Here is a 27,251-nt window from a genome sequence, read left to right on the forward strand (position 1 = left end):
TGTGGCCACATGGCACCCCTTTGATTTCTGTATGGCTTTACATGGTCACAGGATTGCCCATGCACAATCAGTTGCAGGGTAGAAAAAATATTGATTTTTCCCCAATCTGATTACTTTCGCATCTGATAGCACTTTAGCTGGTGTAAATCTGGCTGTGTATAGTCAATATGATGTCCCTTTAAAGTTGTAGTGTCTGGTGTTGCCAGTGATGAGCTGCCAAAATCTTAACAACCGGTTCCCGCCTCACCCCACAAGGGGGTCGTGCCCCCCCCCCCGGACTCCTGCCCCATCCACCCCCCTCCCCTATCCCCTGACTGCCCCCAGAACTGGGCAGGAGGGTCTCATGGGCCACCGTAGTAGGTGCCCACCCTGCCCCTAAGAGCCAGAGGGACCTGCTGGGGGGCAAGGTGGGGAGTCCCGGCAGGACTTACCCGGGGCAGCTCCCAGGAAGCATCCAGCAGGTCCCTCTGGCTCCTGGGGCGGTGGAGCGTAGCTGGGGGGGAGCAGAGGGAGCAGCCGCTCCCCCCACTGAACACATCAAAAGTGGTGCCTTAGGCGCCGACTCCCTTGGTGCTCCAGGGCTGGATCACCGACGGGGAAAATTTGGTGGGTGCAGAGCCCCCACCGGCAGCTCCCCACCCCACGCCCGGCCCCAGCTCACCTCATCTCCGCTCCGCCTCCTCCCCTGAACGCGCCGCCCCGTTCTGCTTCTCCCCCCCTTCCCTGGCTTCCCGCGAATCAGCTGTTCACGCGGGAATCGGGGAAGGCTGAGAAGAAAGCAGCAGCTTCGCGCTTGGGCCCAGGGAGGCGGAGGTGAGGTGGGGCGGGGAGCTCCCCTCTGCCCCCCCCCAGTTACCTGCTGTGGTGCGGGCAGCCCTCCTTTCGCCCCCCGCCTCAGCTCACCTCTGCTCCGCCTCCCTGGGCCTGAGTGCGAAGCCGCGGCTTGCTTCTCAGCCCCCTGGCTTTCCACATGAACAGCTGATTTGCGGGAAACCTGCGGAGAAGGAGAGCGGGGTGGCTTGTTCAGGGAAGGAGGCAGAGGTGAGCTGGGCCCGGGCGCGGGACGGGGAGCTGCCAGTGGGTGCTCTGCCCCCATCAAATTTTCCCCGTGAGTGCTTCAGCACCAGAGCACCCACGGAGTCGGCACCCAAGGCGCCATTTTTGCCCAGTTGTTAAATTTAGAAGCCCATTTAGAACCGGTTTTCCCTTGTGGGACAACCAGTTCTAAAAGGGCTTCTAAATTGAACAACTGGTTCTAGCGAACTGGTGCAAACCGGCTCCAGCTCATCACTGGATGTTGCTAAGTTGCTGTGTGTTGCTAGTCTCTGTGTTGTCTTAGTTTACCTGTTATCTGTCCCTGGCTTCATCCCCATATCCAAGTTGACATGCTCTCTCGGGGTTCAAAAGGTTTGGCACTGATACAGGAAGGCTTTAAAGAAACTTCTTTATTTGGCATTGGCTTACAGAATCATAGAATCATAGAATCATAGAATATCAGGGTTGGAAGGGACCCCAGAAGGTCATCTAGTCCAACCCCCTGCTCAAAGCAGGACCAAGTCCCAGTTAAATCATCCTAGCCAGGGCTTTGTCAAGCCTGACCTTAAAAACCTCTAAGGAAGGAGATTCTACCACCTCCCTAGGTAACGCATTCCAGTGTTTCACCACCCTCTTAGTGAAACAGCAATTGCCCGGATGCCTTTGGCTATCCTGACCTGACTTGGTGGCCAGTTCTGAGTCTAGCAAAGTCAAAATCTTTATTCAGGCACTATATAATGTTACAGTTCATTTCAAAATATTTCAGTTATGGGAAACTGACAGCAAAGTATTTTTAAATTGGATTTAAACATTGGATTTTTAAATTGGATTTTAAATCCCTTCCCTTTTGCCTCTTTAAAATGTAAAAAGAGGAACTGAAAGAATTTTTTGAAGACTTTTTCTGATTATCTTCTGTGTTTAGAAATTACAAGAATTTGAAGTTTGGTCTTCATTGCCCTTGCTGGAGGAGATTTTGAGGGTCTCTGCTGTGATTGTGAGCTCACATGGCTTAACTGAGACGGCTCTGTGCCAAATATGTGGCAAAAACTCTTTCTCTGTAATGTCTGTTAGACTAAATAGGTATTAACAGACAAACCAGTAAGCCATTAGCTGTAGTCTTACAATAGCACCCAGAAGACCAAAACAGATTGGGCTCCTACTTGGATTGGCACTGTACCAATGCATAAGTGAACAGGCTGACTAAAATCCTTTCCTCTGTTAAATGCTCAGCTTTCATTCTCTTGGTTGTGTGTTGTAATTTCACTACAACAACCAGTCATCTGGGCCGAGATCCTCAGATATTTAAGCACCTAGCTCCTATTGAAATCAATGGGAGTTACACACTTAAATACTTTTTGAGGAGCTGGGCCCTAGTTGCAATAATCCTTCAGGCTAGATGAGACCTGCATTTCCAGTGTGTGGGTTGTTTTTTAAAGAAAAAAAGTTTTATTTTGGGGGGGGGGAAGGGGAAAAAAAGGATACAAGTCTAATTCTTTTCCTTTGCAGGTCAGCTATGAAAGGGCACTTTCCATCTTGGAAGACCTTCAGACTGACTTAAGTCAATCATTAATTCCCATTCTCAAGTATTCTGTATTTGTAGTTATCTTTAAACATTGTTTGTTTATGTAAAAAGAAAAGGAGTACTTGTGACACCTTAGAGACTAACTTCATCGGATGAAGTGAACTGTAGCTCACAAAAGCTTATGCTCAAATAAATTTGTTAGTCTCTAAGGTGCCACAAGTACTCCTTTTCTTTTTGCGGATACAGACTAACACGGCTGCTACTCTGAAACCTTTGTTTATGTAAAAACTTAGTACCTGAATGAGCCAAACAGACTTTGGTTGTTCTGGTGTGGGCACTCCCAACTTCTGGAAGGAGAGCCGCTTTGGTCAGTCCCCCTGTCCTGCATCAAGGGTTAGTCTGTATCGCATAAATCTATCATCTGTCACTTTGTAATGAAAACCTTTTCTGAGTGGAGAATGCTAACTGGCATTTGTGGTCACTGGATTAATGCTTCATGCAAGTATCTTGTAGCATGGTTTACCAGGAAAATCACTTGAAGTGCTGGCAATGCTGAAGCAGTCTTCCTCTTATTTAGGACAAGAGAAGGAGCACTGTAACGAGAGCCAATCTCCTTGCAATGCCAGGCACCCATCCACTTCCCTCAGCTTGTTAGTTTTCAACTCGCATGTCAGCATTGGGTTAGGAAGAACACTGTAAATTATAATGACAGGAAATCTGGCACCAAAGCATTCTTGGTTCTATCAGCATCTTTACAAAAAAGGTTATTTGTTTATCATCTAGTGGGAGTGCTGCTAGTGTCACATAGGTCACATGCTGATAGGTTTCAGATTCGCAGCCGTGTTAGTCTGTATCCGCAAAAAGAAAAGGAGTACTTTTGGCACCTTAGAGACTAACAAATTTATTTGAGCATAAGCTTTTGTGAGCTACAGTTCACTTCATCAGATGCATTTGTTAGTCTCTAAGGTGCCACAAGTACTCCTTTTCTTTTTATAGGTCACATAGGCATTTATTTAGGTTTTCCAGGTGTCCTGAGACAATGATAAAGGGCAATCACTCTCTCTAACACTGAACAAGGAATTTTATTAAACGGTAAGAAAACAGTTTTCTCCCTAAAGCTACTTTGCCTGTCTCTGCTTTTCTCAGCCTCTTTCTTTTTAGCTTCCTGTTATGAAGTTAAAGAAACACTGTGCATATCTTCATACCTGCCAGTGGTGGTGTTAATGTTGGAGTCTTGCTACTTCAAAATGTGATTGACTTCAGCATCAGCAATGGTCCTTTCTGCTAATTGGAGGGATGAAGAGTATTACACTTGCTAATTTGAGCCAATATGCTTTTTCTGTTCAGACTAGTATTAGATGGGGGAAAAAAAACCACCCTTAGAATTTACACTGCAAGAATTGTCCAGTTGATACCACTCTTAGATTTGCTTTGACAAATCAGAATACAGTGGGTGCAAGAAAGGTTTTACAAGTTTTCTTTACAAGCTTTTTTGACAGGTCAATTTATTTGTGAAAGTTTATTTGTTCCTTTGGCTGCCTTTCAATATTGAAAAGCTTCAGACTTGGCCGTGATCCAGTTTATCAACTAATGGCAAGTTCCAAATCTGCTGCTAGAGAAGTTGCATGTACTACATTATACTCCACACCTGAACATAGCCATTATATGAACAACATACCCCCCATATCTCAATGTCTGTACTTTGACCCGTTAACCTTTTACTCCCAATCGAGGATATTGCAGATTATGTACTCCATTCGTAAACCGAACTTCGCACCCCTTGATAATCTGTACCTTATTCTCTGATAACCAGAAATGTATATGCTTAAACTCTGTACTGTTTTCTTTTTATTTTAACATCATCTTAATAAAATAATTAATTCCTAGGCTAAGAAGTTGCCAGATGACAGTACCATAGGGTCTAATGCAGCATAGTGATTCAGATGATATACTCATGTAGCAATTTAGGGGAGAGGGAGGAGGGCATGCTACTGGGATATAGGGACATGAAAGCAATTCTGTGTCAGATGATAAGTATGCTTCTGAGCTGTATCTATTGTACAGTGAAAAATCAGTTCAATGAATGTAATGAGATACACAACATTAATTCAGATAAACTGAGCTGCTGGTAGGCAACGAAATCTAAGATCCTGTACATTAATAATAAACATCAGTTCAGTGAGGTTCAGTTAACTGAAGTCACATTGTAATTTAATTATATAATAGGGATGCTATTGAATTGTTTGGCATTCAGTTAGACCTTTTTTTCATTTTTTAAAAAAAAGGCTCCCTAAACCGTGGATATCAGACTAACTATCATTTAAATTTTAAACTAAAATCTTCATTAGTTTTCTTTCCCTGCTAAATCCTCCTTGAAAAGAGAACATCCCACAGATTTTCTGCCTCTGCCCAAATCTTTGAGTGACAGCAGATTTCACATGAAATAGTCTGCTTATCATTCACCTTCTTATGTTGCATGTCTGGCAGGGGAAGAACATTGCGGATCTGTTCCACTTGTGCACCTGGTCAGTGTTCAGCCACTGGCTAATCTGCTATTTGGGATATTCTTATGGGATATGATTTTGTTTCTAGGCATCGTGCTTCGTCTGACCAATCCTAGTTGATTGATTGACTCCTGGGCTTTTCCTTCTGGCTATTCAGGGCAAGTCTACACTTCAAAATCAAGTCTACTTAAGTTACGTCAACATACAGCCACTGCAGTAATTGAATCAGTTTTACATATCCACACTATGCTCCTTGTGTCAGCGTGTGCATCCTCACCTGGAGCGCTTGCACCAATTTAACTGCCAGTGTGGGGCATTGTGGGATTGATTCCGAAAGGCAGCAACAGTCGATGTAAGCGATGCAATGTTTACACTGACACTATGTCGATCTGATTACATCAATTTAAGTGCTACACCCTTCATGGAGGTGGAGTTAAGTCAGTGTAATGGCCAAGTTACATAGGTGGGAGCTACATTTTAGTGTAGTGCTTACTACATAACTCTGTAGTATAGACCAGGCCTGTCTTCTCCCTGTTTTCTTGACTTTACACAAAGTATTCTCCTACCTAGCGCTCCATAAAACTGTGCAGTAGAATCTGTATGTGTAGGGGAATTCTGCAGAATGACTTGTTTGTTGGTAAATGAATATTTTATTCTGTTAAGATATTTCAGAAGGTGTGTTTATAGTTAACCTACAAAAGGGCTAACCTATAATTTAATTACTGCAGTCCATTTTTTGTGGCTGATCGTAAATTGACTTTATTTGCAATAATCAAGTCTTCATGTTTAAAAGTTGCAGGATTAGGCCCAATAAAGTAGTAAAAGGATCTGGTTTGTTCATGGAAACCTTGTATGATGCGAGGGAGAAAAGGAAAAATAACTGGCTAGTTTAAAAACTCTAAAATCAGGAGTTGGTTTAGAAATGTAGTTTGTTGCCTCTCCTCTTTTCCATGACTGGTGATGTGCCTGTTGGATAGATGCTAATATCTCAGAACAACTACTGTCACATTTTAGTAAATGAAGTTGTGTTGTTAATAGTATAATTATTGTACTCAATAGAGAAAAGTAGGATTAACACTTACTACCCTCTCCTAAATTCTAGAATGTAGGTGTTCAGTCGACAGAAAAGTACTATAGACTAATATGCTTGGTGCCAATAAGAGAGAGAACTTAAATCTCCATTGAATGACACTAGATAGCTAATTTCATGCATGTGAAAAGAGTCAGGTTTCACACACATAAAAATAGAATCCTTTCATTCACTGGCAGTTCTGTTCCCTTGCCATCTCTGCTTGAACTGACAGTGGGAGTCAGAAATGGTGATAGTCTTTGTGTTGAGGAGACCTGTCCATTAGGAGTTGTACCTGAATTCAATTTACAAAGACCACTAAGCAGCCAGCCAATCAGAATAAATGTTGGTTATATCAGCGGGACCAAATCTGATCTACTGATCTAGATGTGAAATATCACATTGCCTATTTCTTGAGTCATCCGGTATGACTTGCATAAGGACTTACCCATGTGTCTTCTATAACATTAACAGGAATCCTTTGGCTAACGCAACAGGTTCTGGTTGACTGTTCTCTACTACAGTGGTGCGCAAACTCTTCCACTTGCCTCCCCTCTACCATTCCTGGAAATTTTTTGTGCCCCTCCTCCAGTTGTTTCCCATTGCCACCCTTACTTCAGAGCTAGACAGCCGGCGAGTGGCAGCTGCTGGACGAGTCCGCCCTGAAAAACCCACTCCCATCTGCTCCTGCATTGTGTGTTGAACTTTTATCCCGCTCCTGTTATTATGGCAATGGGTTCTGTGGGATCCTGCAGGACCCACTGGCATAATAGTAGGAGCAGGATAAAAATTCAGAGTGGGTATCCTGGGATAAAAATAGAGTGAGAGTTGTGGGGTATTCTGTATGAAAATAAATGTTGTAGGTTTTTTCCCCCTCTAAATCATTTTAAAATTAGGCTAACTGTCTGAACAATCCACCACTGAGATTTCAGTAGAGGCTATTCTTTGTCTAACTACAGTACATTTGAATAGCTTTTATTTACTTTTTCAAACATTGCCTCAGCATTATATTTCATGCTCCACACATTGCATTACCGAAGGACAAGTTCCTGTAAAGGAATAGATTTAAACATGATTCATATTATGTTGTACAAGATAATATTGCTTTGATCTGATGCTTAATGAACCTAGATTTATAGCGAAATGATCTAATCTGAAGTTGATATTTGTGAACTCTGGATTCAGAAGCAGTTCTGGCAAACACATCTTAACAAGTTTGTTTATTTGAACATGTGCTGTGACAAAAACATACTCAATTGTCACTTGGCTGGGATGAGATTCATTATGAACGTTCTAAAAAAAACTTGTGCTATCAGGTTGATATAGGCTAAAACTGAAGATCAATAGAAATGTTTCCACAGTGACTCAGTTTAAAGATCCAATCAAAACAAATTCCAGTGACGAGAATAAATAGTGAACACTAAACTAGCTCTTTAGCTTATTAAATCAGAAAGCATTTTAAAGATTTTAATGTGTGAAATGAGTTGACTTTTTTTTTAACCTGACAGTATTTTTTAGATACAGCAACAAGCCTTTTACTAGAGCAATGCAGGTACAATGAAAACTTTCACAAATGTGGGATCATGCTGCCCGCATGCCTGTGACCCCCTTCCTCCCTCCCCACCCTTTTTTAAACCAGGAACCTCATCTCATATGTAAATGACTCTTTTCTTGCTGAGCTCTTGTGGTGAGAGTCTGTATGTCAAAGAACTGTTGTAGGACCCAGAAAACTCTTTGTTCCTGCCACTTCATTCAGGTGTGTGTGTGTGTGTAGGGGGATTGTGCCCTCTCAGAGCTTCTGGGCCCCCCCATGTGTATATCCAGGGCACCATGATAGCATTGTTTTTGCAGTAGCTCTACTGACCACTGCTCCTGGATCTCCATTCAGAAGAGCAAGATAAGGTTGCATTTCTCAGTATTTATTGTACTAACTTATTTTTCCCACAGCTTTGTGGGGAAGGAAGCTATGATGCCTCTGATATCAACTGTGCCAACCACCCCACCCTCTTTGGCACACGTAGAGCCCAAACTCCTAGGATGCCCCAGTGGAGGAACTTCCGCAGGCTTCGATGAAGGAGATAATGCTGTGGAGCTCTTGCTCTCTCTCTCTAATCCCTCTTCCACGTCCATTACACCACACCCTATAGTAGGGGACTACTGGACCCTGGAAAATAACCTGTTGTCAGACTAGAAATATTTACAGTTCTTGTTGTAGTAGTGCGTGGCTCTCTCAGTGCCGTAGCTGCAATCATCACTTGAACAAACCTCTAACAAAGCTCCATAGCTAATGTTCTGACTAAATGCTTTTTCCCCCAGTGAAAATGAAGCTGCTATAAATCCCATTAATTTAGAAAAAAAGTCAGAAAGGTTTTGTGAAGGGGATGTGTGGGGGGCGGGGCGGAGAGAGGGAGAGATTAGTAGTGAATATTTTATATTATGATAGCATCTAAGGGCCTCAGTCTGGGTCTGATCCCCATTGTACTGGGTGCCATGCAGACATAGCAAAGACAGTTCCTGTCCTAGTGGGCTTAAAATCTAAAACCCAGACAGATGAAGAGGTAGGTAATGGGGAGCCAATGATACAAGCATATAGTCGGGGAAACTGAAGATCAGTTATCAGCCTCTTTGAATCTTTCCTGTTTTCCCCACAGCTTTCTAGCCTGCTCTGACCTTGTAAACGTGTCTCAATCTCCATTTTTTCTATGTGGCCACAATAGCCAAGATTGCCAAAAATAACTGGTGGTCTTTGGGTGCCCAACTTAGGCTCCCCCTCCGGTTGTCTTGATTTGCGTTGGTGGGTGCTCAACCCTTTCTGAAAATTAGGCCCCTTTAAGGTGTCTCAAGTTGGACATCCAAAAGTACCCTCCACCTCCCAGGGGTGTCTGTGTCAACTATTGTGCTGCACCCAGCTGTCACCAAACTCCGACTTGTCTGCTCTGTGGTCACATGTCTCAGAGTGCATTGTAGGTCTGATAGAACCTGGGGGTCGGGGGGGTGGGAGCTTAAATTGGGGCCAAATAGGGAGGCAGCTAGAGTTGGGGCCTTACAGAAACCATATTGAAGGGGGAGCAAGGTTCCTTATCCTGACTTCTATGAAGTCAGTTGTAATTTTGCCCATCCCTAGAGGACATTCCATTTTTTTCTTTTTTATTGTCTGTAAACTACGCTTCTGGGTAGCGAGCCATTTCTGTCTAATTAATATACTATGCCTAGAAGTGCCTGATATTCAGATCCAGGCAGAAAAACAAGTGTGGGCAAATTAGACCAAAGAATGTTGAAATCCATATACTTTCAAAATGAACTTGTTACTAAGCAGCTAATTTAAATCATCTTTTGATCTGAATGATTATGAAATGATATTAAGAAATAGGGAATGTTACATGTTGCTCTTTCTTTTGCAGTGGAATCTGGTATGTGATGATGACTGGAAAACCCCCCTGACTACCTCCTTGTTTTTTGTGGGGGTGCTTATGGGATCCTTTGTATCAGGACAGCTCTCAGACAGGTAAAGTACATGGAGAAGGTTAGCCTTGTTACTTCTAAAATTTTACAGCTTGACCTTACCCTTTAAAAAGATGTGAGTAAGCCTTCCTTTCTGAGCATGTTTCAAGACTGATCTGTGCTCAATGAAAATGAGGGTGCTAAGTCATATACAGTGAGATTTTAAAAGGAGCCTAAGGAAGTTAGGTGCCTTATTCCCAGGACTGTCATTGGAATTGGGCACTCCATTAGCTTCTTTGAAATTCCCAGCTCCGTTCTTCTATTTGTTCAGTAAACACCTTTAGAATGAATATCAATGATGCGCTTCAAACTAGGAACTAATCTCTGCAAAGTGCACATGTATTTGCCTTGTACTCATACGTGGTGGTATTTGACCATTCGACAAAGGGTCAGTTGATGTTTCTTTATCCATTCTTTTCAAGTAGTTTCATCAAGAATAAAACATTTAACATCATAATGGAAGACCCAGTCTAGGAGCAGTGAGATGGCTTGAACTCAGTTCACCATTTTTGTCAGTGTACTGAAGAGGCTTTAATGGAGACAAACTGAGTAGATCCAAAATGAAGGGTGGAGCCAACCCTAAATTACTGTAAATCCTAACATGATTCATCAGGAGCAGATATATTGTTATATATGTTTCTCATTCTTGGAAACAAATGAACTGTTCTGGCTGAAGTTTTTGTTTTGATTTTTTTAATAAAGAAAAGTCAGCCTACAGCAGACACCTGGCATGGAAAATTTCAACCCAAACCCTTAATGTGTTTGGTCACACTATAAGCAATGGAAAAAAGGGTTTCTGAAAATGGGATGTGTTGGACAACTTTAATAATAGGTAGTATAAAGAAGGCTTAATATTATACTACAATAATAGCCCCCAACTAAAACCTCTCCAACGCATCATCAAGGATCTACAACCTATCCTGAAGGACGACCCATCACTCTCACAGATCTTGGGAGACAGGCCAGTCCTTGCTTACAGACAGCCCCCCAATCTGAAGCAAATACTCACCAGCAACCACACACCACACAACAGAACCACTAACCCAGGAACCTATCCTTGCAACAAAGCCCGTTGCCAACTCTGTCCACATATCTATTCAGGGGACACCATCATAGGGCCTAATCACATCAGCCACACTATCAGAGGCTCGTTCACCTGCACATCTACCAATGTGATATATGCCATCATGTGCCAGCAATGCCCCTCTGCCATGTACATTGGTCAAACTGGACAGTCTCTACGTAAAAGAATGAATGGACACAAATCAGACGTCAAGAATTATAACATTCAAAAACCAGTTGGAGAACACTTCAATCTTTCTGGTCACTCGATTACAGACCTAAGAGTGGCTATCCTTCAACAAAAAAGCTTCAAAAACAGATTCCAACGAGAGACTGCTGAATTGGGATTAATTTGCAAACTGGATACAATTAACTTAGGCTTGAATAGAGATTGGGAATGGATGAGTCATTACACAAAGTAAAACTATTTCCCCATGTCATTTCTCCCCCCCACCCTACCCCCCACTGTTCCTCAGATATTCTTGTTAACTGCTGGAAATAGCCTACCTTGCTTGTCACCATGAAAGGTTTTCCTCCTTTCCCCCCCCTGCTGCTGGTGATGGCTTATCTTAAGTGATCACTCTCCTTACAGTGTGTATGATAAACCCATTGTTTCATGTTCTCTGTGTGTATATATCAATCTCCCCTCTGTTTTTTCCACCAAATGTATCCGATGAAGTGAGCTGTAGCTCACAAAAGCTTATGCTCTAATAAATTTGTTAGTCTCTAAGGTGCCACAAGTACTCCTTTTCTTTTTACTCTTCTGCATGTTGATTCTGCATCCACTGAAGTCACTGGCAAAGCTCCCATTGACTTTAATGCAATGCAAGATTAGGCCTCTGATTAATTGTATATTTATCACACTTATTGGCACTCTGACCACCTTAGATAGATAGATTTCTTGCATAACTGCAGCTGTTGTATAGCTGTTATCCAAATTGTGCGCTCTTCTATACTTTTGGGAGCTGAACTATTTCTGCCAGTATGTGAAAATCAGAAGTGTTCTTCAAGAAGGACAATAATATTAAGCCTTCTTTATACTACCTATTATTAAAGTTGTCCAACACATCCCATTTTCAGAAACCCTTTTTTCCATTGCTTATAGTGTGACCAAACACATTAAGGGTTTGGGTTGAAATTTTCCATGCCAGGTGTCTGCTGTAGGCTGACTTTTCTTTATTAAAAAATCAAAACAAAAACTTCAGCCAGAACAGTTCATTTGTTTCCAAGAATGAGATTAGGTCAAGGAGCTGGGAGATGAAAGTGAGACTGGCATGGAGACTAGGGTCAAGAAACTGGGGTGGGAGGAGATTGGAACTTGGACAGTGAGCCCAGAGTGGGAGAGTGGGACTGGGCTGAGAAGTCTAAGGAGTGGAGAGTGGGTCTGGGTAGACAATAGGGTGGCCAGGTGTCCGGTTTTTGACCTGAAGTCTACTGATCGGACACCCAAAATCCAGTTACTGTGGGTAGGGAAGGCGCTGAGTCATCACCTGTGCCAGTTCCTACTCAGCCGGGGCCACCTCCTACCTGGATTGGATTGGGTGGCTGCAATTCCCAGTGCTGGCTCTGCAGATGAGTCCCTCCTGACCCACACAGAGAGTGGAGTGGGGGGCAGAGAGGAAAAGCAGTGAGCGACAGAGGGAGGGGGAAAGAGGTGAACGGGGGTGGGGCCTCAGGGGAAGAGGTGGGGCCTTCGGGGAAGAGGAGTGTCTGTTTTTTAAATATTACAAAGTTGGCAACCCTACAGTAGACAGAAGAATGGAATTGGGCAAGGAGCCAAGGGTATGGTAGAGACAGATTGGCACAGGGACAGGTTGGAAATGATGATATAATATTTGGGAAGGACTCAGATATTATAGGGAGGAAATAAATAAATTTGTCTTCAGAATAGCCTTTGAACAAGGCCTAGAGCTGCATACTGATCAGTGAAGAGAAAATAAAATATTGAATAGCTTCTCATTAAGTGAGCAGTATCCGTCCTGGGTGCTGAATGAGAAATTGGATCTGGAAAAAATAGTATGTGATGATGTAAGTAAAGGCTGTCATAATGTATATGCACAAGGGGGCTGAATTGTATCTGTGTCACAGAGATACTAACTACTCTCTTTAGGATATCTGCTCTTCTGAATTATTTTTGTTAATGTCTTGAGTTCCAAAGAGCCTCCATTTTTAATGCTCCTAAAAATGATGGACTAATAGAGCACTGCCCGTGTTGATAAACTATGTGGTTTTGAGTGGGATGAATGTGCTAGGTCTGTATTGCCTAGCCATGCACCTTGAAATTATTTTTATTCTGTATTTTTATTTTTTTTAAATATAACTTTCCTCTCCTTGTTTTTGCAAAAGGTTTGGCAGGAAGAGTATCCTCTTTGCAACCATGGCAGTACAGACTGGCTTCAGTTTTGTGCAGGTCTTCTCTACCAGCTGGGAGATGTTCACAGTGCTGTTTCTTATAGTTGGCATGGGACAGATCTCGAACTACGTGGTGGCCTTCATTCTGGGTATGAACATGTCTGTTACATTAAATGCTTGCTGAGTGTGCTGGTGAATGACTTAGTTTTTAATTCCAAGCAGACCATTTGATAAGAGCCTGTCACGTTCTCCACCATTCCTAATCCTCAATCTACTCCACTAGGATATTTTCTTGAAAAAATTAAGGAATCTCTGTAAACAACCATGAACTTTATGCTGAATGTATATTTTATTGTCTTAGACGGAAAGAGTATTTTAAAAGACTTTTAAATAATAATGAAAAAAGTTTAAACTGTAAACCACAGGGCCCAGTATCTTTATAAACTGAGGTGGAAAAGAAGGAATTCCTACACCCTCTTTTTTTTAAGTACCTGCATTAGGACCCAATTCAGCAAATCACTTAGATATATGCCTAAATCCTATTGATTTCAGTCAGACTTCAGCGTATGCTTAAAGTGAAATGTGTGATTAACTGCTTAGCTAAATCAGGGGTTTAACAAACTTCCATATTCGGAGAGCTACTCAAATAACGAATTCAGAGACGTTGCCAATAATTCAGGTGCAATAATGTTCTGCTGATAAAGGAATTTGAAAAAAATTTATTATACTTAAGTAACTTTTGCTAGTTTTGTCAACTTCTCTCAATCCAGCTTGCCTGGAGTGCCATGAACACAGTAGTTCATGCTTTGCTAATGGAAAAACATACTCTGGCACAGTCAGGTCAGAAACCCTCGCCCTTCATTTTCCTATCTCTCTAGAGAAAAAAACAGAGCTGTGGAAATAGTTCAAGGCCTGTTATCCAAAGGAACAGCTCTCAGAAAAGCCGCCTCCACTCCCTGCCCACTCGACCCACCCACTTGCAGCTATCTTCTTCACAGCCTGTATTTCAGTCCCATGCCAAAGTTGTACTTGGTTAAGTCCATTGGTTTCAGTGAAATTGCACCTTCTTATGCCAGTGTGGGATTCCACTGATCATATTGCTTTAATAACAACAGTGTTGCAAATTAAAATGACCCTTCCATATGGCAAAACAAGGTAAAGTTTGTGACCTTTCGCCAAAGGTTAAATTATTGAAAGGACTGTAGATTTGCATGTGTTCTTGACAGTCAAGTCAATGCTGAATTATCCTAAATTATATTTATCCTGATTACAGTTCACCCTAAATTTCATATGTTGGAGGAAACAAATTGCTCTTGGCTGCAACTTTGCATACAGTGAGCCAAATTAATCCCTGGTGTAAACTTCACTGATGTCAACAGTGTATGTTACACCCAAGGTCAGTTTGATCCAATGTCTCAGTAAATGAGCTTTTTTTGTGCACTGCAAGGTTTTTGAGTGGTTTTTAAAGCTTAAATTTTAAAACTATGTGGGTGCCTAGAAGATATGGATAGAAAGGTTTGGGACTCTTCCTGTAGTGGTAACTTTAAAAAATTGGAAAGAAATTAAGATAAGCCATCTTGTTTAGGTACATTCTGTAATGATTTTAATATTGCAATCTTGGCTGTTTTTTCCATTTGACTGCTTTATTTTTCAATGAGATTACATTAAATGTGTATAGTTCGCTCACTGTGCCACCACTGGATTTGGTTTTAAGCAGATGTTTATCAGACAGTTAAAACATTTAATAATTTTTCATTTTTAATCTCAGTTGGTTTACAAACTTATTTTTCCTAAAACCAGAAGCATTGTAACCATATTATAGGCATGTTACAGGCCAGATTTTTCTTTTTCCATTAAAAATAGTTTACACCTAAGTTGTAATCACCAGCAAACTGAGTGGGAGCTGGAAAGGAAAATGCTGGTACAGCATGACCACGAATATTTCAAAAGAATGGACTTTTTTCACTTTGCATTTACTACAAAGTTTGATTTCCAAATGAGATGATTTTCATAATATTCGTTCCAACGGAAGCCAATTAATTAATTTAATCATCCATTTATCATTGTGTTATTTAGTGTTGTGATCAACTCGTATGCTATTTCATACATAATCAGTGCATATTAAATAGATTTAAGTTGTAGAATTATAGAAGTATAAGATTTTTTTAAAAGGCCATGCTATAAATAATCCTTAAACACCCAAGAAAGCATGCATTTTTCTTTCAGCATATAGCTAATATGTCTTTGATAACAGGGTTACATCTGAATAATTACATTAGTTATACTGTGGCTTTAAATACACACCACGTCATAGGAAAATAGCATCTGTAACGGGCAGTCCCTCAATATGATACTGTGGTTGGGAGTATCTTGTAAAATGCTGATAACACAGGAAAAATTTACCCATTTCTATTCACTTGAGTCTGTGCCACTAGAACACTTGCAGTCTCTCCAAGCAAATTTTAATGGAGAGATTAAGGGTGGGTTTATTTTGTAGAACTGCTTCCAAATGTGAAGGCTCACATTCAAGGGTTCAATCCACTAGAGAACAGTGTGATATATACTTCAGACTTGCATGGTATTCTCTCTAAGGGCTTGTTCCATAGCCTGCTGAAGTCAGTGGGCTCTAATTTAACTGACTGTGGAAAGTTATCTCCTAGGGACACTTTATTGAATATTCTCAAGCAAGCTCACTTGACTTAACCAAAAACTTAGTTGTTAAGGGACATGTCGAAGTAAAATGCTGTGCTATCAACATTTTCATAATCAAGAAGGGGAGAGACAAGTGAACTAGTGATTTGTTCCAGAGGCCAGGTACTTTTTTTTTTTTTTAAACAAAATCTCATTCATCTCTGTCGGGCACTTTCTCTCAACAGCACAATGTGGCCTTAGAACCTATTTTGTGCCTCAAGTATCCATTTCTAAGACATCTGTGTACCACTGCTAGTAAAAGACCACCTTAAATTGTGAGATTGGTCTTCTAATAGAGGTGCAGGGTGTGACACCTCCAGGGTTCTGAGGCAGCTTGCTGCCACCTGCCCTTAGCATGAGGAAGCCTTGTCTGTGCCTGCCATGGGTCAACTCCCCAACTCCAGCAGCCATGGGCAAAACAAGCACTCTCCTCTTGGCCTGGCAGGCCCCATGTTACTCTGCAGGTTAGCAATAGGCTCTCGAGCCCTCCGAGTATCTCCCTGGCATATCCAGCCCCTGGTCCACTCGGTATTGAGAAAGATGATGCATCCAAAGAAACAATGCAACCCAATTTACCTGTTCCCCCTCAGATCACTGCTCTGCTTTACACACACTGCATAGATATGTTGATAGTGAAATCAAGTACAAGTTTGTTTAACAAAGATTAGAGATTCAAGAAGTAGGAAGTAGACGTATTGGAAAGAAATGGTTAATATAAAAGAAAATCATTACACACATTCTAGAGCCTAGACTCAAATAACAAAATACTTTCATGTCTTGTAGAAGATTGCTCACCCAAAATCCTTGCAGTGCTTTACAGCCAGGCTTGGCTATGACGCTCCTTTCATGAGAAAAGTATGCTGTCAGCTTGCCTCCCAGGTGAAGGATTATGTATGTTTCTTTGCCCCAAGATATACTTATCCCATCATTTTGCCTTTATTTATAATCAGGACACCCACTGCTGCATGTTTCATCTTACAGATTTCCTTTCTTGTAGATTTCGCAATCTCTCATTTTACAATACACCATACTCATATGGCTAAACAGGGAAATAGGTGTCTGTTGCCTCCTGCCTGAAAGGAACATTCCAGGGTATGTCACCTTTTGGTGACCTGTCTTAAATCAAAGACCTTAAGAACATAACTTTCAGTATAGATACATACCTCCTTAAATACTATCTGTACACATATTTCACAATGATTATGTCAACTAGTGGGCACCTGGCTCTCGACAGAGACCTTACATGCCACTTTTCAGTGAACTCTTATGTATATATCCGACTCAGGGGATCCATATAAAACCCCTGGCTGCCCCTTCTGCCCTCTGCTGATTTGCACCAAGGGGTTCCTGGGTCACACAGGTAAAAATAAGTTGTGGAGAAGATCTAATTTCCTCTTTCTCATCTTCCTACTTGGATCTACTCCTCAGAAGCAGAAGAATTCTTCAATACCTGCTAATAAGTATAAGTGGATTGTCCAGCTGGTTGAAAAACAAACCAGGACTCCTTGGTCGAAGCCTGGTGTTTGAAATAGGGATATCTTTTTAAAAAAAATGTTTCTATGTTAAACTGAGATGCCATTTTGACACTAGCATCATGATAATTTCAGTTAAAACCACATACTGACAGCTAATCCTATTCTTTTTCCACCCCTGTGAAACACGAACGGGGAAACATTACTTTTAAATGTTCCAAAACAATATAAAATCAGTACTGTGCAAGGGGGCATGGCAGTGTCTCAGCATGGCTAATGAGCGTCACAACCATCAGCAGCTGATAAGTAGGTCGGGCCATCAGCAGAGATACAATTTATCCCCATCCAAGTCCTGGTTGTTATCAGTCTCTTTCAGATGAGATTGTTTGAAGTCGAGAGGGACAGTGACAGGCCTTTGATCTAAGTTTATGGATCATTGCTGAGCTGTACTGCACTGACAGGTTTCTGAGCTAATAAAGTTACTATTAAAAAGATTGTCTTTTGATCAGTGCTCTCTAAGTCAATGCATTTGCTGAACTGAAAATCCTTTTAGAAAAATGTGTGGGGTCTCTTTTTAACCTACAATATTGTGGATTAATTTGGAGACGCGGTGATTAACGGGAGTTGTATTTGTTCTCTAGTGATAACTATTCCTACATAAAACCCATCTACTAGACTTCGTGAGTTTAGGTGCTGATTAGATAACCTTAAATGGTTTTTAACTGTATAACCTCTCAGCATGTAAGCTGCGTAATTGGCTTCCATACTCACAGTGTACCTGGTTGTGTTCTCCTCAATATTTCATGAAGATTAACCAGTACAAGAGAGCAACCTAGTTCTGGGAAGATAATTAGAATATTATGTCTTGTTTTACCATTTAATCCATTCTGTTTTTAAACTCTCTCTGTGCATGTGCATTTGTGTGTGAAGTTAGCTATCCACTTTTAGGAGACAGGGTTGTGTCTCCTAAAATAGTTTTAGATCAATGTTCTTTTACATCCATCTGTACATGGATAATTTTTAGGTGGCAAAAAACTATTTTACTGTCTCTACTGAATCCTGGTTGGATTCACTTCGACCATGACATGATGATCAGTGACTTTGGTGATGGAAGTGTACTAGGTGTCCCTGTGAGTCATGGAATGTTGCTAAGTTTCTTATAGCATGTTGAAGGTTTCTTTTAATACTGTAAAGGTGACCTGCCTCTGTTGCAAGGCAGATTAATTAGCTTCAAGAAGCAACTATATTAAATGACTGTGATGTTGAGTTGGAGCCTCATTAAATATTATGTATTTTCCAGCTTCTTAAGAAATCACTAGTTTCTCAAGAAAATCTGAATATGAAAAATTAATATGGACTTCTGCTCTTAGGATTTGTTTACAGGTTTGCTGCCTCTGAAGCTTTCATCCCAGGAGCAGGAGGGGCTGCATCAGATAGGACTATACAGCAAAAGGTTTCCTCTTGTTTTGTGTTCATTGGAGACGTTGCTATAAGTTGAGCTTCTAGAGAGGAAGAGTGACCCACGATGTGTAAGGCAGCCATTTGAAGTTCAGTACGCTACAACCTAGCCACAGTAACTAAATAGTCATATTGTTTTGTAAAGTGTGTACCTTTCTAAGAATCTCTCCTTTCATTTGTCATCTAAAATCAAATTGTATGACTAGAAATCAACCATTAAATATTAACTTTCCTGCTCAAAACTTAGATACTGTTATAGAACGGCCTGAAAAAACAGCTGGTTTATCCAATGTGTTCCTTTGCATTTCACAGGACTGCTCTTTGCATTAGTGGGAATAAGTTCTTTTTGAACCTTTGTTTAATTTCTGCAGTTATGTCCTTCAGCTGTCTCCCTGGAAAGTTTTTTCTACAAGAACTTTTTCTTTCCTTCCTTAGCTTCAGGCCTCTATTACTTTTCATGATTACCAGATTTTTTGTGGTCAAGTTATGTGACTATAAAAATACACTTCATTTGTACAGGCATTTTGGTAAGGTCCTCAAATTGTTCTCTTTTGGCAGGAAAGGAATATAAATGTACCTGAGAGACTTAATCTTATATTAGATCTTATTTTTGGATTGTTACAAATCCTAAGATTCTAGGCATTTTTAACAAAATGTTTAAACCCCATAATTCATTGCTTTTTAAATACCGAACTTCTCATAAAGACACAAAACAAACTACAACCAGGGGAGAAGATTATAACTTTGCTCTTTTTAAAAAACAAAAACATGAAAGGTGGAGAAGATACTTTCTGAAATTGCTTTAATGGGGAATTATTCATGAGCTGCTTGCTCAGGTGAGTCAGTCTCATAAATAAATGCAGCTCATAAATAGACCTTGTGCATTTCTTCCACAATAGCTTTTAGGCAATATAAAAATGCACTTTTATGAACTATATAAATCACTAAACTCCCTTACACCTTTGTATCACTGCTACTCTGAAACCTTTGTATTCGTCTGCTTGATGTTGTTAATTGAGTCCACATCATATTCAGTGAGTAAAGGAGTCTAATGCCCCTAATGGAAAGGAAATGTCTGAGGACCCATGTGAGAGATGGGGTAGAATTGTTATGCAGAGACTTTGTTAAGAGAAGGCTAGGCATTTTACTGGAAAAAGAACTAGGTAACTGAAGGCTTACGCTGTTCCTCTCTCTAAAGGACTAGGTATCACATTGGCACGTGTGTGCTGAATGAGCCCGCTGTCAAAAATTTGCTTTGATTTAGGGATGCATGGTTATTTTCACTGTAACTCTATTACAAGATATTATCTTTATTATTGATTTCCTTCAATTTATGATCATGTTATTGTCTTCATATTGCAGTCCTTCTCTTCCCAAACGAAATTATAGATTGATCCAACCTCAGTACAAACTTGCAGTCCTTTACTTGGGAGAATCCATGTCAGCTTGTCCATTAATTTCAATCCACAGACCTGCTTCTCTTCAGGATCTTTCAAAACTGGATTATATGATACCTCTTAAATTGGAAGATCATTAAAAAGGGAAACAGATTCACTCCTAGTAGAACACTCAGTTCCCGAAAGCTGGTGTTTGTTATAAGTGATCTATTTTAAGCTCCAAAGAAGACACAATCTGTCCTAGACAAAGCATTGTGAAAAATGAATAAAAACCACAAAATTCTGTCCAGTTTTCTGGCTAAAGTTAATTTTATTTTTTGCTACTTATATTAATTGTGCAGGCCATTAACAGTACTACTAATCACTGAACTAGTCTGAACTGTGAGGGTATTTCTCCCCTCTTTTCCTTATGCAATATCTCAGTTGTATCTTATCTTGGATAACCACTTCCATCAACTAGTGGAGTGACACAAAATGATGATAGTATGACATTCCAGCACTGCATGTTCATGACTCAGCAGTGTTATTGATGCAATGTCTCAGCACAGTCTTGGTGCAATGATGGGGTGTTGAAACACATCCCCTTTCCTGACTCCATAAAAATTTTTGACTTTGGAGCTGCTGGGAAGAGGCGGGGTTTTCTTCTTTTCTCCCATTTCCTTCTTTCCACTGCATTTTCCAGCACTTCACAAGGACAGAGATAGGCACGCTCTATTTATTTGCTCAGTTCTCACCGAGCTGCTGCATGTGGCCAGACATAAATGCTTTTATTCTACATTGAAAGTCACTGTTGAAGTTGCTAGAGGGATGTTACACGATCACAGATTAGTGGGAAAGTGATCTGCGTGTTGACAATAGGAGGTGATGTGTCCACATGACCATCTGTTTATTGAAATGTGGTCCATGGTATAAGAAAGCTGAGACTCTCCTGTCTTGAGAGAGGATGCAAAGACTAGGAATAAGTGGGCAATGATTAATAATAAAGTGACCCAGGAATTGGAACTAAAGCTAGTGTTGTTTTAATATTATTAAAGAAAAAGTGTCAGGTTAAGAACATTCAGGGTATTTTATAATAGCACATTAGGTATTAAAACTGAAAATCTTGTAAACATTTTTAATTTTTCATCATTTTATGCTGTCTATTTTTCTGTACATCAGTGGGTATGGGGGGATGAAAACACAGGTTAGTTTGTTTAAATTTCAGGTCCTTATGCATTAACATAATATTCTTGTCTGGGTTGCAAAAGTACCCAGGTAATATTTAAATCTAAAAAATGTTATTTTCTGAGTTGTTTGTTTTAATTTCATGGAAACAACTTCTTGCAAACCGTAAATTACCTTAGTCTGGGCCAGTCCAGTGGCTCTGAGGAGGTGGCTTTGCTTTGTGTAGCTGGATCATTGCTGCCTTTAAACTAGTGGAAGTAGCTAGCTGGAGATTCCCCTCTGGAATCCCTGGGTGCCATGCAGCCAGGGGATGTGCTGGGGTTGGAGAGAGTGGCTGAAATGTACTGTGCTCAGGTGATCCTTAGATGCTACAAATCGTCCTGGGGCTGTTCAGGCTATTGTAATTTAGATCAGCGCTGAGGCTTTCTGATTTGTGCTGAGGGTGCCCTGGAGATCAGGAAGAGAGAATAAAGGTGGCGTAAAGTCATCTTCATTCCCCTTTTGGGTCCTACGCCAAATGTAGCTCAGCCAGACTTGAGAGCTAGGATCTGTGTGTGTCCCCTTATAACTGCTTTAAGGGGCTGGATAGTGAGGTAACTAAATTTACTAGCATAATATTTAGGTAAGTCAAAATCGGTAAGGATTGTAAGCAACTCCAGAGAATCCAACAATATGTAGTAACTGGGCAACACCATGGAAGACTGATTTCAGTGCAAGCAAGTGCAAAGTGTTCAGCCCAGTATGTGGCAACCTAAGCCATATGTACTTGTGCTCAGGTTCCAGATTAGTTATAGCTTCTGTAGGGAACACTGAGACAGCCCCAGACTGAACAGGTAAAAGGATTTTTCTCCATCATGATGTCAACAAGGTGAAATCTACATTGTGGTGTTTCAGAGAAAAATACTGCTACTATGCCATTATATGTAAGTGGTATATCCTGCTCAAGAACAGTGCATTCAGTCTAATTCATTTAATTTTAAGGACCTGGAAGACTCAAAGTTTGAGAAGGGTCATGGAAATGATCAGAGGCTTATAGGGACTTCCAAATAAGATGAGATTGAAAGACTAGGAATGCTTATTTTGGAGAAGTATGGTAGGAAATATAGGCAAAGACTTTCAGAGATGAGTGTCTGAAGTTAGGGTCCCAAGCACTTATTTAGACACCCAAAGAAGTGGCACTCAGCAAATTCCATTGAAGTTAATGTGAACTATTAGGTGCTTGGCATTTTAAAAACCAAGCAGCGAAGGCCTCAAATGTCCCTGTTTATCCTTTCTTGGGACATGAGGGCACTCAAAATTGATTGTAATAGAAGACTGCTTTATGCAGCTGGTGAACCTGTGGAATGTGCCACTTCAGGGAAGAATTGAAGCAAAGGTTTAGCAAGATTTCAAAAATCTGTTGTATGTTCGTGTGAATAACAGTATCTGTGGTTTTGTGGCTGAAATGTAAATTCTTGGATCACTCAGTTCTCACGATTCAGGGTAAAAAGTGATTGACTGGAGTGAGCGAAAGATTCGCCGCCCTCGTTTTTAGGTGCTATTGTAGAGGAGTAAGTGAGGCAGTTCTATGCCTTCCTCCAAAGCATCTGCCATTGATCACTGTTGGAAACAGGGCACTGGACATGTGGCCCCATCAACTAATATGGCAATTCTTTAATCCTTATATATTTGGAGTGAGCCATGTTTCAATATAAACTTCCTTTGTGTTCTGTTCCCAAATTACATAAAAACTGCTGGGAGATGGGAACAAGAAGGCTTGATTAAAAGGACACTGTCAGCTGTTTTTTCTCTGAACTCCCCAGTCTTTGCAATGGCAGAAACGTAAGTCTCCTCCTACTTTTGTCCATTGGGCAAGTATTGATACTAGCAGTGCAGAAATTCAGAGGGGTGGTGAAACAAAGCTCTGAAAAAGCCCATTTATTTTGTTGTCTTTGCAACATCATAGATGTTGTCAGGAGGAATATGTCTAGTGTTGAAAATAGCTGTGTATTACTTGAAATTTGCTTTTGCAGAACCAGCAGGGGGCACTGAAAGAGGTGGGTTCCCACACAAATGGTGGCTGGCCTTTCAATTACTCAATAATGGCTTGGCAACTTTGAAATCTCTTATACAATTAAAATCTGGAAGGCTGTCCCACCAGATTATCTTAATGTTAAGGTTGGTCTTATTTTGTGCCAGAACTCCTTGACAGTGTCCCTTTAAGTGTTATAAGGAAAATGACTCCATTTTAAAGATTATATTAGCTGATTTTTATAAATGCGATAAAATATTTTAGACGTGGTTTTTACAAAAAGAGTTAAAATGCTAATCCAAACTCCCTTGTTTTGAACAGGCACAGAAATTCTTGGCAAATCAGTTCGTATTATATTCTCTACATTAGGAGTTTGCATATTTTTTGCAATTGGCTACATGTTGCTGCCACTATTTGCTTACTTCATCAGAGACTGGCGGATGCTGCTACTGGCTCTTACTGCACCTGGGGTGCTCTGCGTTCCACTGTGGTGGTGAGTTTAATTGTATTGCAAGGCATTCGGCTTCAGAAAGTCCCATCTGTAGCTGGTAACTTGCAGTTTAAATTGTGAAATAACTAGTTGGATTATAATTGCTGTGGATTTTGGTTTTGGTATTCTGCATGCCAAGTGAAGGGATTTGCCTTGAAGATGAAACATTTTCAGCCAGTTTTAAGATAACTTAACTTATCTGTGTGCTGAACCCTGCTAACACGGCTAGAGTCTATCTTACACTGGCTTTCCAGTGCTCTTCGGAAATTCTTTCCAGACTATCGGACTCTTAACCTTAAACTCTCTTTATAACCTTTTTGTTATCTCCTTTATTATTGCTGGATACGTTGTACTGTACAAACTTTCCCTTCCAGCTTTTCTTCCTTCCCTTTTTTAAAAGCCTATTTTCTATGTGGATGCAACTGTTGGAATGCAACAAAAATCTTCCTTATTGAAATGCTACCCAAAAACTGTGTGCTTTGCTACACACAATATTTATGTCTGAGTGGGCTGGATAAGGGTAAGAGACTGGGGCAGGGAGGATGTTTAAAACTTGTCTATGACATTGTGACCATGATGAACATCTCATACTCCTGCTCGACCTTCTGGCTCAGATCACATGTCATTTAGCTTAATATCCTTTGAGGGGATTCTATCCTGCCCTTGAAGGAGGAGAAACTCTATTGTCTAATGGATCTCCTTGATCTTTAATTACTCTGATCTTTTTCATAACTCACTTTTAGTCTCACCATCTCTGGGCACAGTGTTGAGCCATTAAAAGAAAGTGTGGTGGAGTAGGGAAGCCAGCAACTAGATGTTTGGCCCAGCAGGCTCGCTGGAATCCAGGGTTCTAGCTTAAAGCCAGATCCTGCAACTTGTACTATATGCATGGACATTGCTGACAATAGGGCTTTACACAGTGCACCTTCGTTAAGCAGGTTGCAAGATTGGAGCCTAAACGCAAATAATGTACTTTAATATGATCATTTTAGTAAATCTTTACGTCTTGGATGCAGTGCCCCAGATTCCCCACTAGAGGGAGATGCTAGAGGTATATGGGGGTGAGTTGAGGGGAAAAAAGTCTCAGCCCTAACATTTTGGTGCTCAATTTTCATTTATTCCCCCCCCGCCCCCAGTAAAGTTTGGTCACAGTTTGGGAGATTTCTGGGAGCAAGGCATTTTGTACCTCTAATGTGACCTTGGAAAAGAAGTCAAAATCCAAAAAACAAACGAAGGATTAACCCAGTAGACCATAACAGATCCTCCGTCAGCAGTTCTGAAAGCTAATCTTCTTTGCTGTCTAGATGGTATCTGCGCCAAATGCCATATAACTCTTCCAAGAGTGGCTGTGTGGATTGATAGGCTGTAACAGTTCACAGCTTCTTTGTCACAGTTGTGTAAACCTTCAATATGTTACTTCTGGAATATGAAGTCAGCCATACAGCAGGAAACCACCCTGATAAACCAGGCATCTCATGTGCATCTTTGCTAATCCATGCAGCATTAACAAATTCAGAGCAATCCAAGGTTAGTTTATCCTAAAAACAACGTATCAGAATCCCTTTATCTGTCTGTGATGCCTTTTCCTTGCAAAGATATGCTTCGCTACTGAAGTAAAACCATAGCATGCCACTGCTAGGATGAAACATGGTTTTGTGTATTTTAAAATTATTTGGGGAAACCAGTCCTGTAAATTAAATAACTTTTCAACATAACTCTCACTAAAAACAAACAAACAAAATGTTTACATGCCTAGGTTAAGGGGTTAGGTTGAATTTTAGTCTAAAGGAAATGTAAAATGTGCCATTATAAAGATGTGTTTCTACCACCTTCTCTTAACCCCCCCATGCCAGCTGAGTGAAGGGAGTTCTGACGGGCGTATCCAGGTCCTTGTATATGTGGGTTACAGTGGCACGGTCACGAAAACAAAATTCTATACCACGATCAGGTGCATGATTATTTAGCGTGCGCTGTGGAAGCTGCACTGGAAGAGCACACTAAACAACAAAGTGTATACATTAAATGCACTTAGGCAAACGCAGCCCCAGGGACAGCTCACTGGGTCAGTATTGGTCAGTAGCTTGTCCAGGGAGGGATTTACATGAACACCATGACCTCCTTCAGGCTCATTTGGCTGGTTGAGCAGAATGTCATGGCTTCTTTGGCTCCACCCTGGGTTTTTTTTCCTCAGCCAATTGGATGCCTCATCCTGTAAGGGGATATGCCAACCTATCTGGCCTTTAGAGACTGGGGATGCTGTCTTGAAGCTGACCTGACTTCCTGGGACTTGGAGATCTATGGCTCTGAGTGCCTTATACCTTTCAAAATATTACATGTACAAATTTAAAGTGGGGGAGAATCTTACAATCCTCTGGAAAAACTTTCCACTTAGATCAATGGGCACGATCATATTCATTTCTCAGCTGTTGCCTCTATGGGTTCTTCCCTCTTTCCTCCCTACTTTTCTTCTCCCAGCTCCTTTCTCCCTTCCATTGCTACTAACACCAGGTACCAGCCTCTTTCCCATTAAACCCTGGCTGGCTGAGCACACAGCCAAGTTGGAACTGGCATGTGTCAGACCTCTGGACCTGTGAAGACTTAAAACAGCCTCTGTAACAGGGCCTGCATTAAAGGTAAGTTTTCTGTTCTTGATTGTGGCAGTCAGGTGAGCTGAGGTTGGGAGGAGACAGGTGTTCCCCAGTTTGTCCAGGAACGTGACTGATTGGCTAGGAATCTGACTGGCTGCCCGCCCCAGGTTTCAATGTGTTGAGCTCTGTATTGAGCAGGGGTGGATGTATCCTTTCGAGCACGATACTAAACTCTTCTTAGGCTTGGTTTTGAATTGTAGCCAAGGGGTGCACCAACCACCCGCAGCAGCCTCTGCCTCAGCACTGCAACTCTCGTCCTGGCATGGCATGGAGGCCACAAGGGTGGAGCTAACGAGCAAACCTGCCCTCCTGTCCTGCGGGGCTGGGCTCGGCTCCCTGCTCTGGGCGTTGCGACTTGGCGCATTGCATCACAGTGCCACTCATGTTTGGCGTCCTCGATTTTGTTATGTCTGTGGTGCAGTTGAATCCATGGACTTGCGCTAAAGCCTCTCCTGGTATTGGATCACAGGGTGAGGAGCATCTGGTCCCTTTGTGACAGGCAGCTCCATCACAAATACCTGCTTAACGGGGCTTTATGATGGGAATGCAGAGAAGCCACTAACTGGCTCTAGGTCTAGGTCTAGCACGCTTACCCAGATCCTTACTTTTTTACTTTTCCCTGTTTTGCCGGTTGGGAGGATGTCAACAATAGGCTTTGGCAGTGACCGTTTACCAGACATAAAGAGATTCTCCTTGCTTTTTGTTTCTCTTTGCATGCAGTTGTCATGCTGGATTTTGAAAACATCACCCTAATGGATTTCATGTGGCTAACCTTAACCCTGACCATTCCACACTCCGCTCCTTGGTTTTTTATTTGTTTTTTGGTCTCCCCTTTGCACTCATTTCTCCCCCACCCCCATTCCTTTTTAAATTGA

At 41.3% G+C, this 27,251-nt stretch overlaps 1 protein-coding gene across 2 annotated transcripts in view; it reads left to right on the forward strand.

Annotated features, from left to right (window-relative positions):
- The window catches only part of SLC22A4 (solute carrier family 22 member 4), a 48,398-nt gene that overhangs the window by 2,554 nt on the left and 18,593 nt on the right, over positions 1-27,251 (forward strand). For both annotated transcript variants that reach the window (XM_038413234.2, XM_038413232.2), the window contains exons 2-4: positions 9,532-9,635; positions 13,040-13,194; positions 23,560-23,731. In XM_038413234.2, coding sequence (XP_038269162.1) covers positions 9,532-9,635; positions 13,040-13,194; positions 23,560-23,731 — 431 coding nt within the window. The remainder of the gene's footprint in view (positions 1-9,531; positions 9,636-13,039; positions 13,195-23,559; positions 23,732-27,251) is intronic.

The sequence above is a fragment of the Dermochelys coriacea genome, chromosome 8, assembly GCF_009764565.3.
Source record: "Dermochelys coriacea isolate rDerCor1 chromosome 8, rDerCor1.pri.v4, whole genome shotgun sequence".
NCBI lineage: Eukaryota > Metazoa > Chordata > Testudines > Dermochelyidae > Dermochelys > Dermochelys coriacea.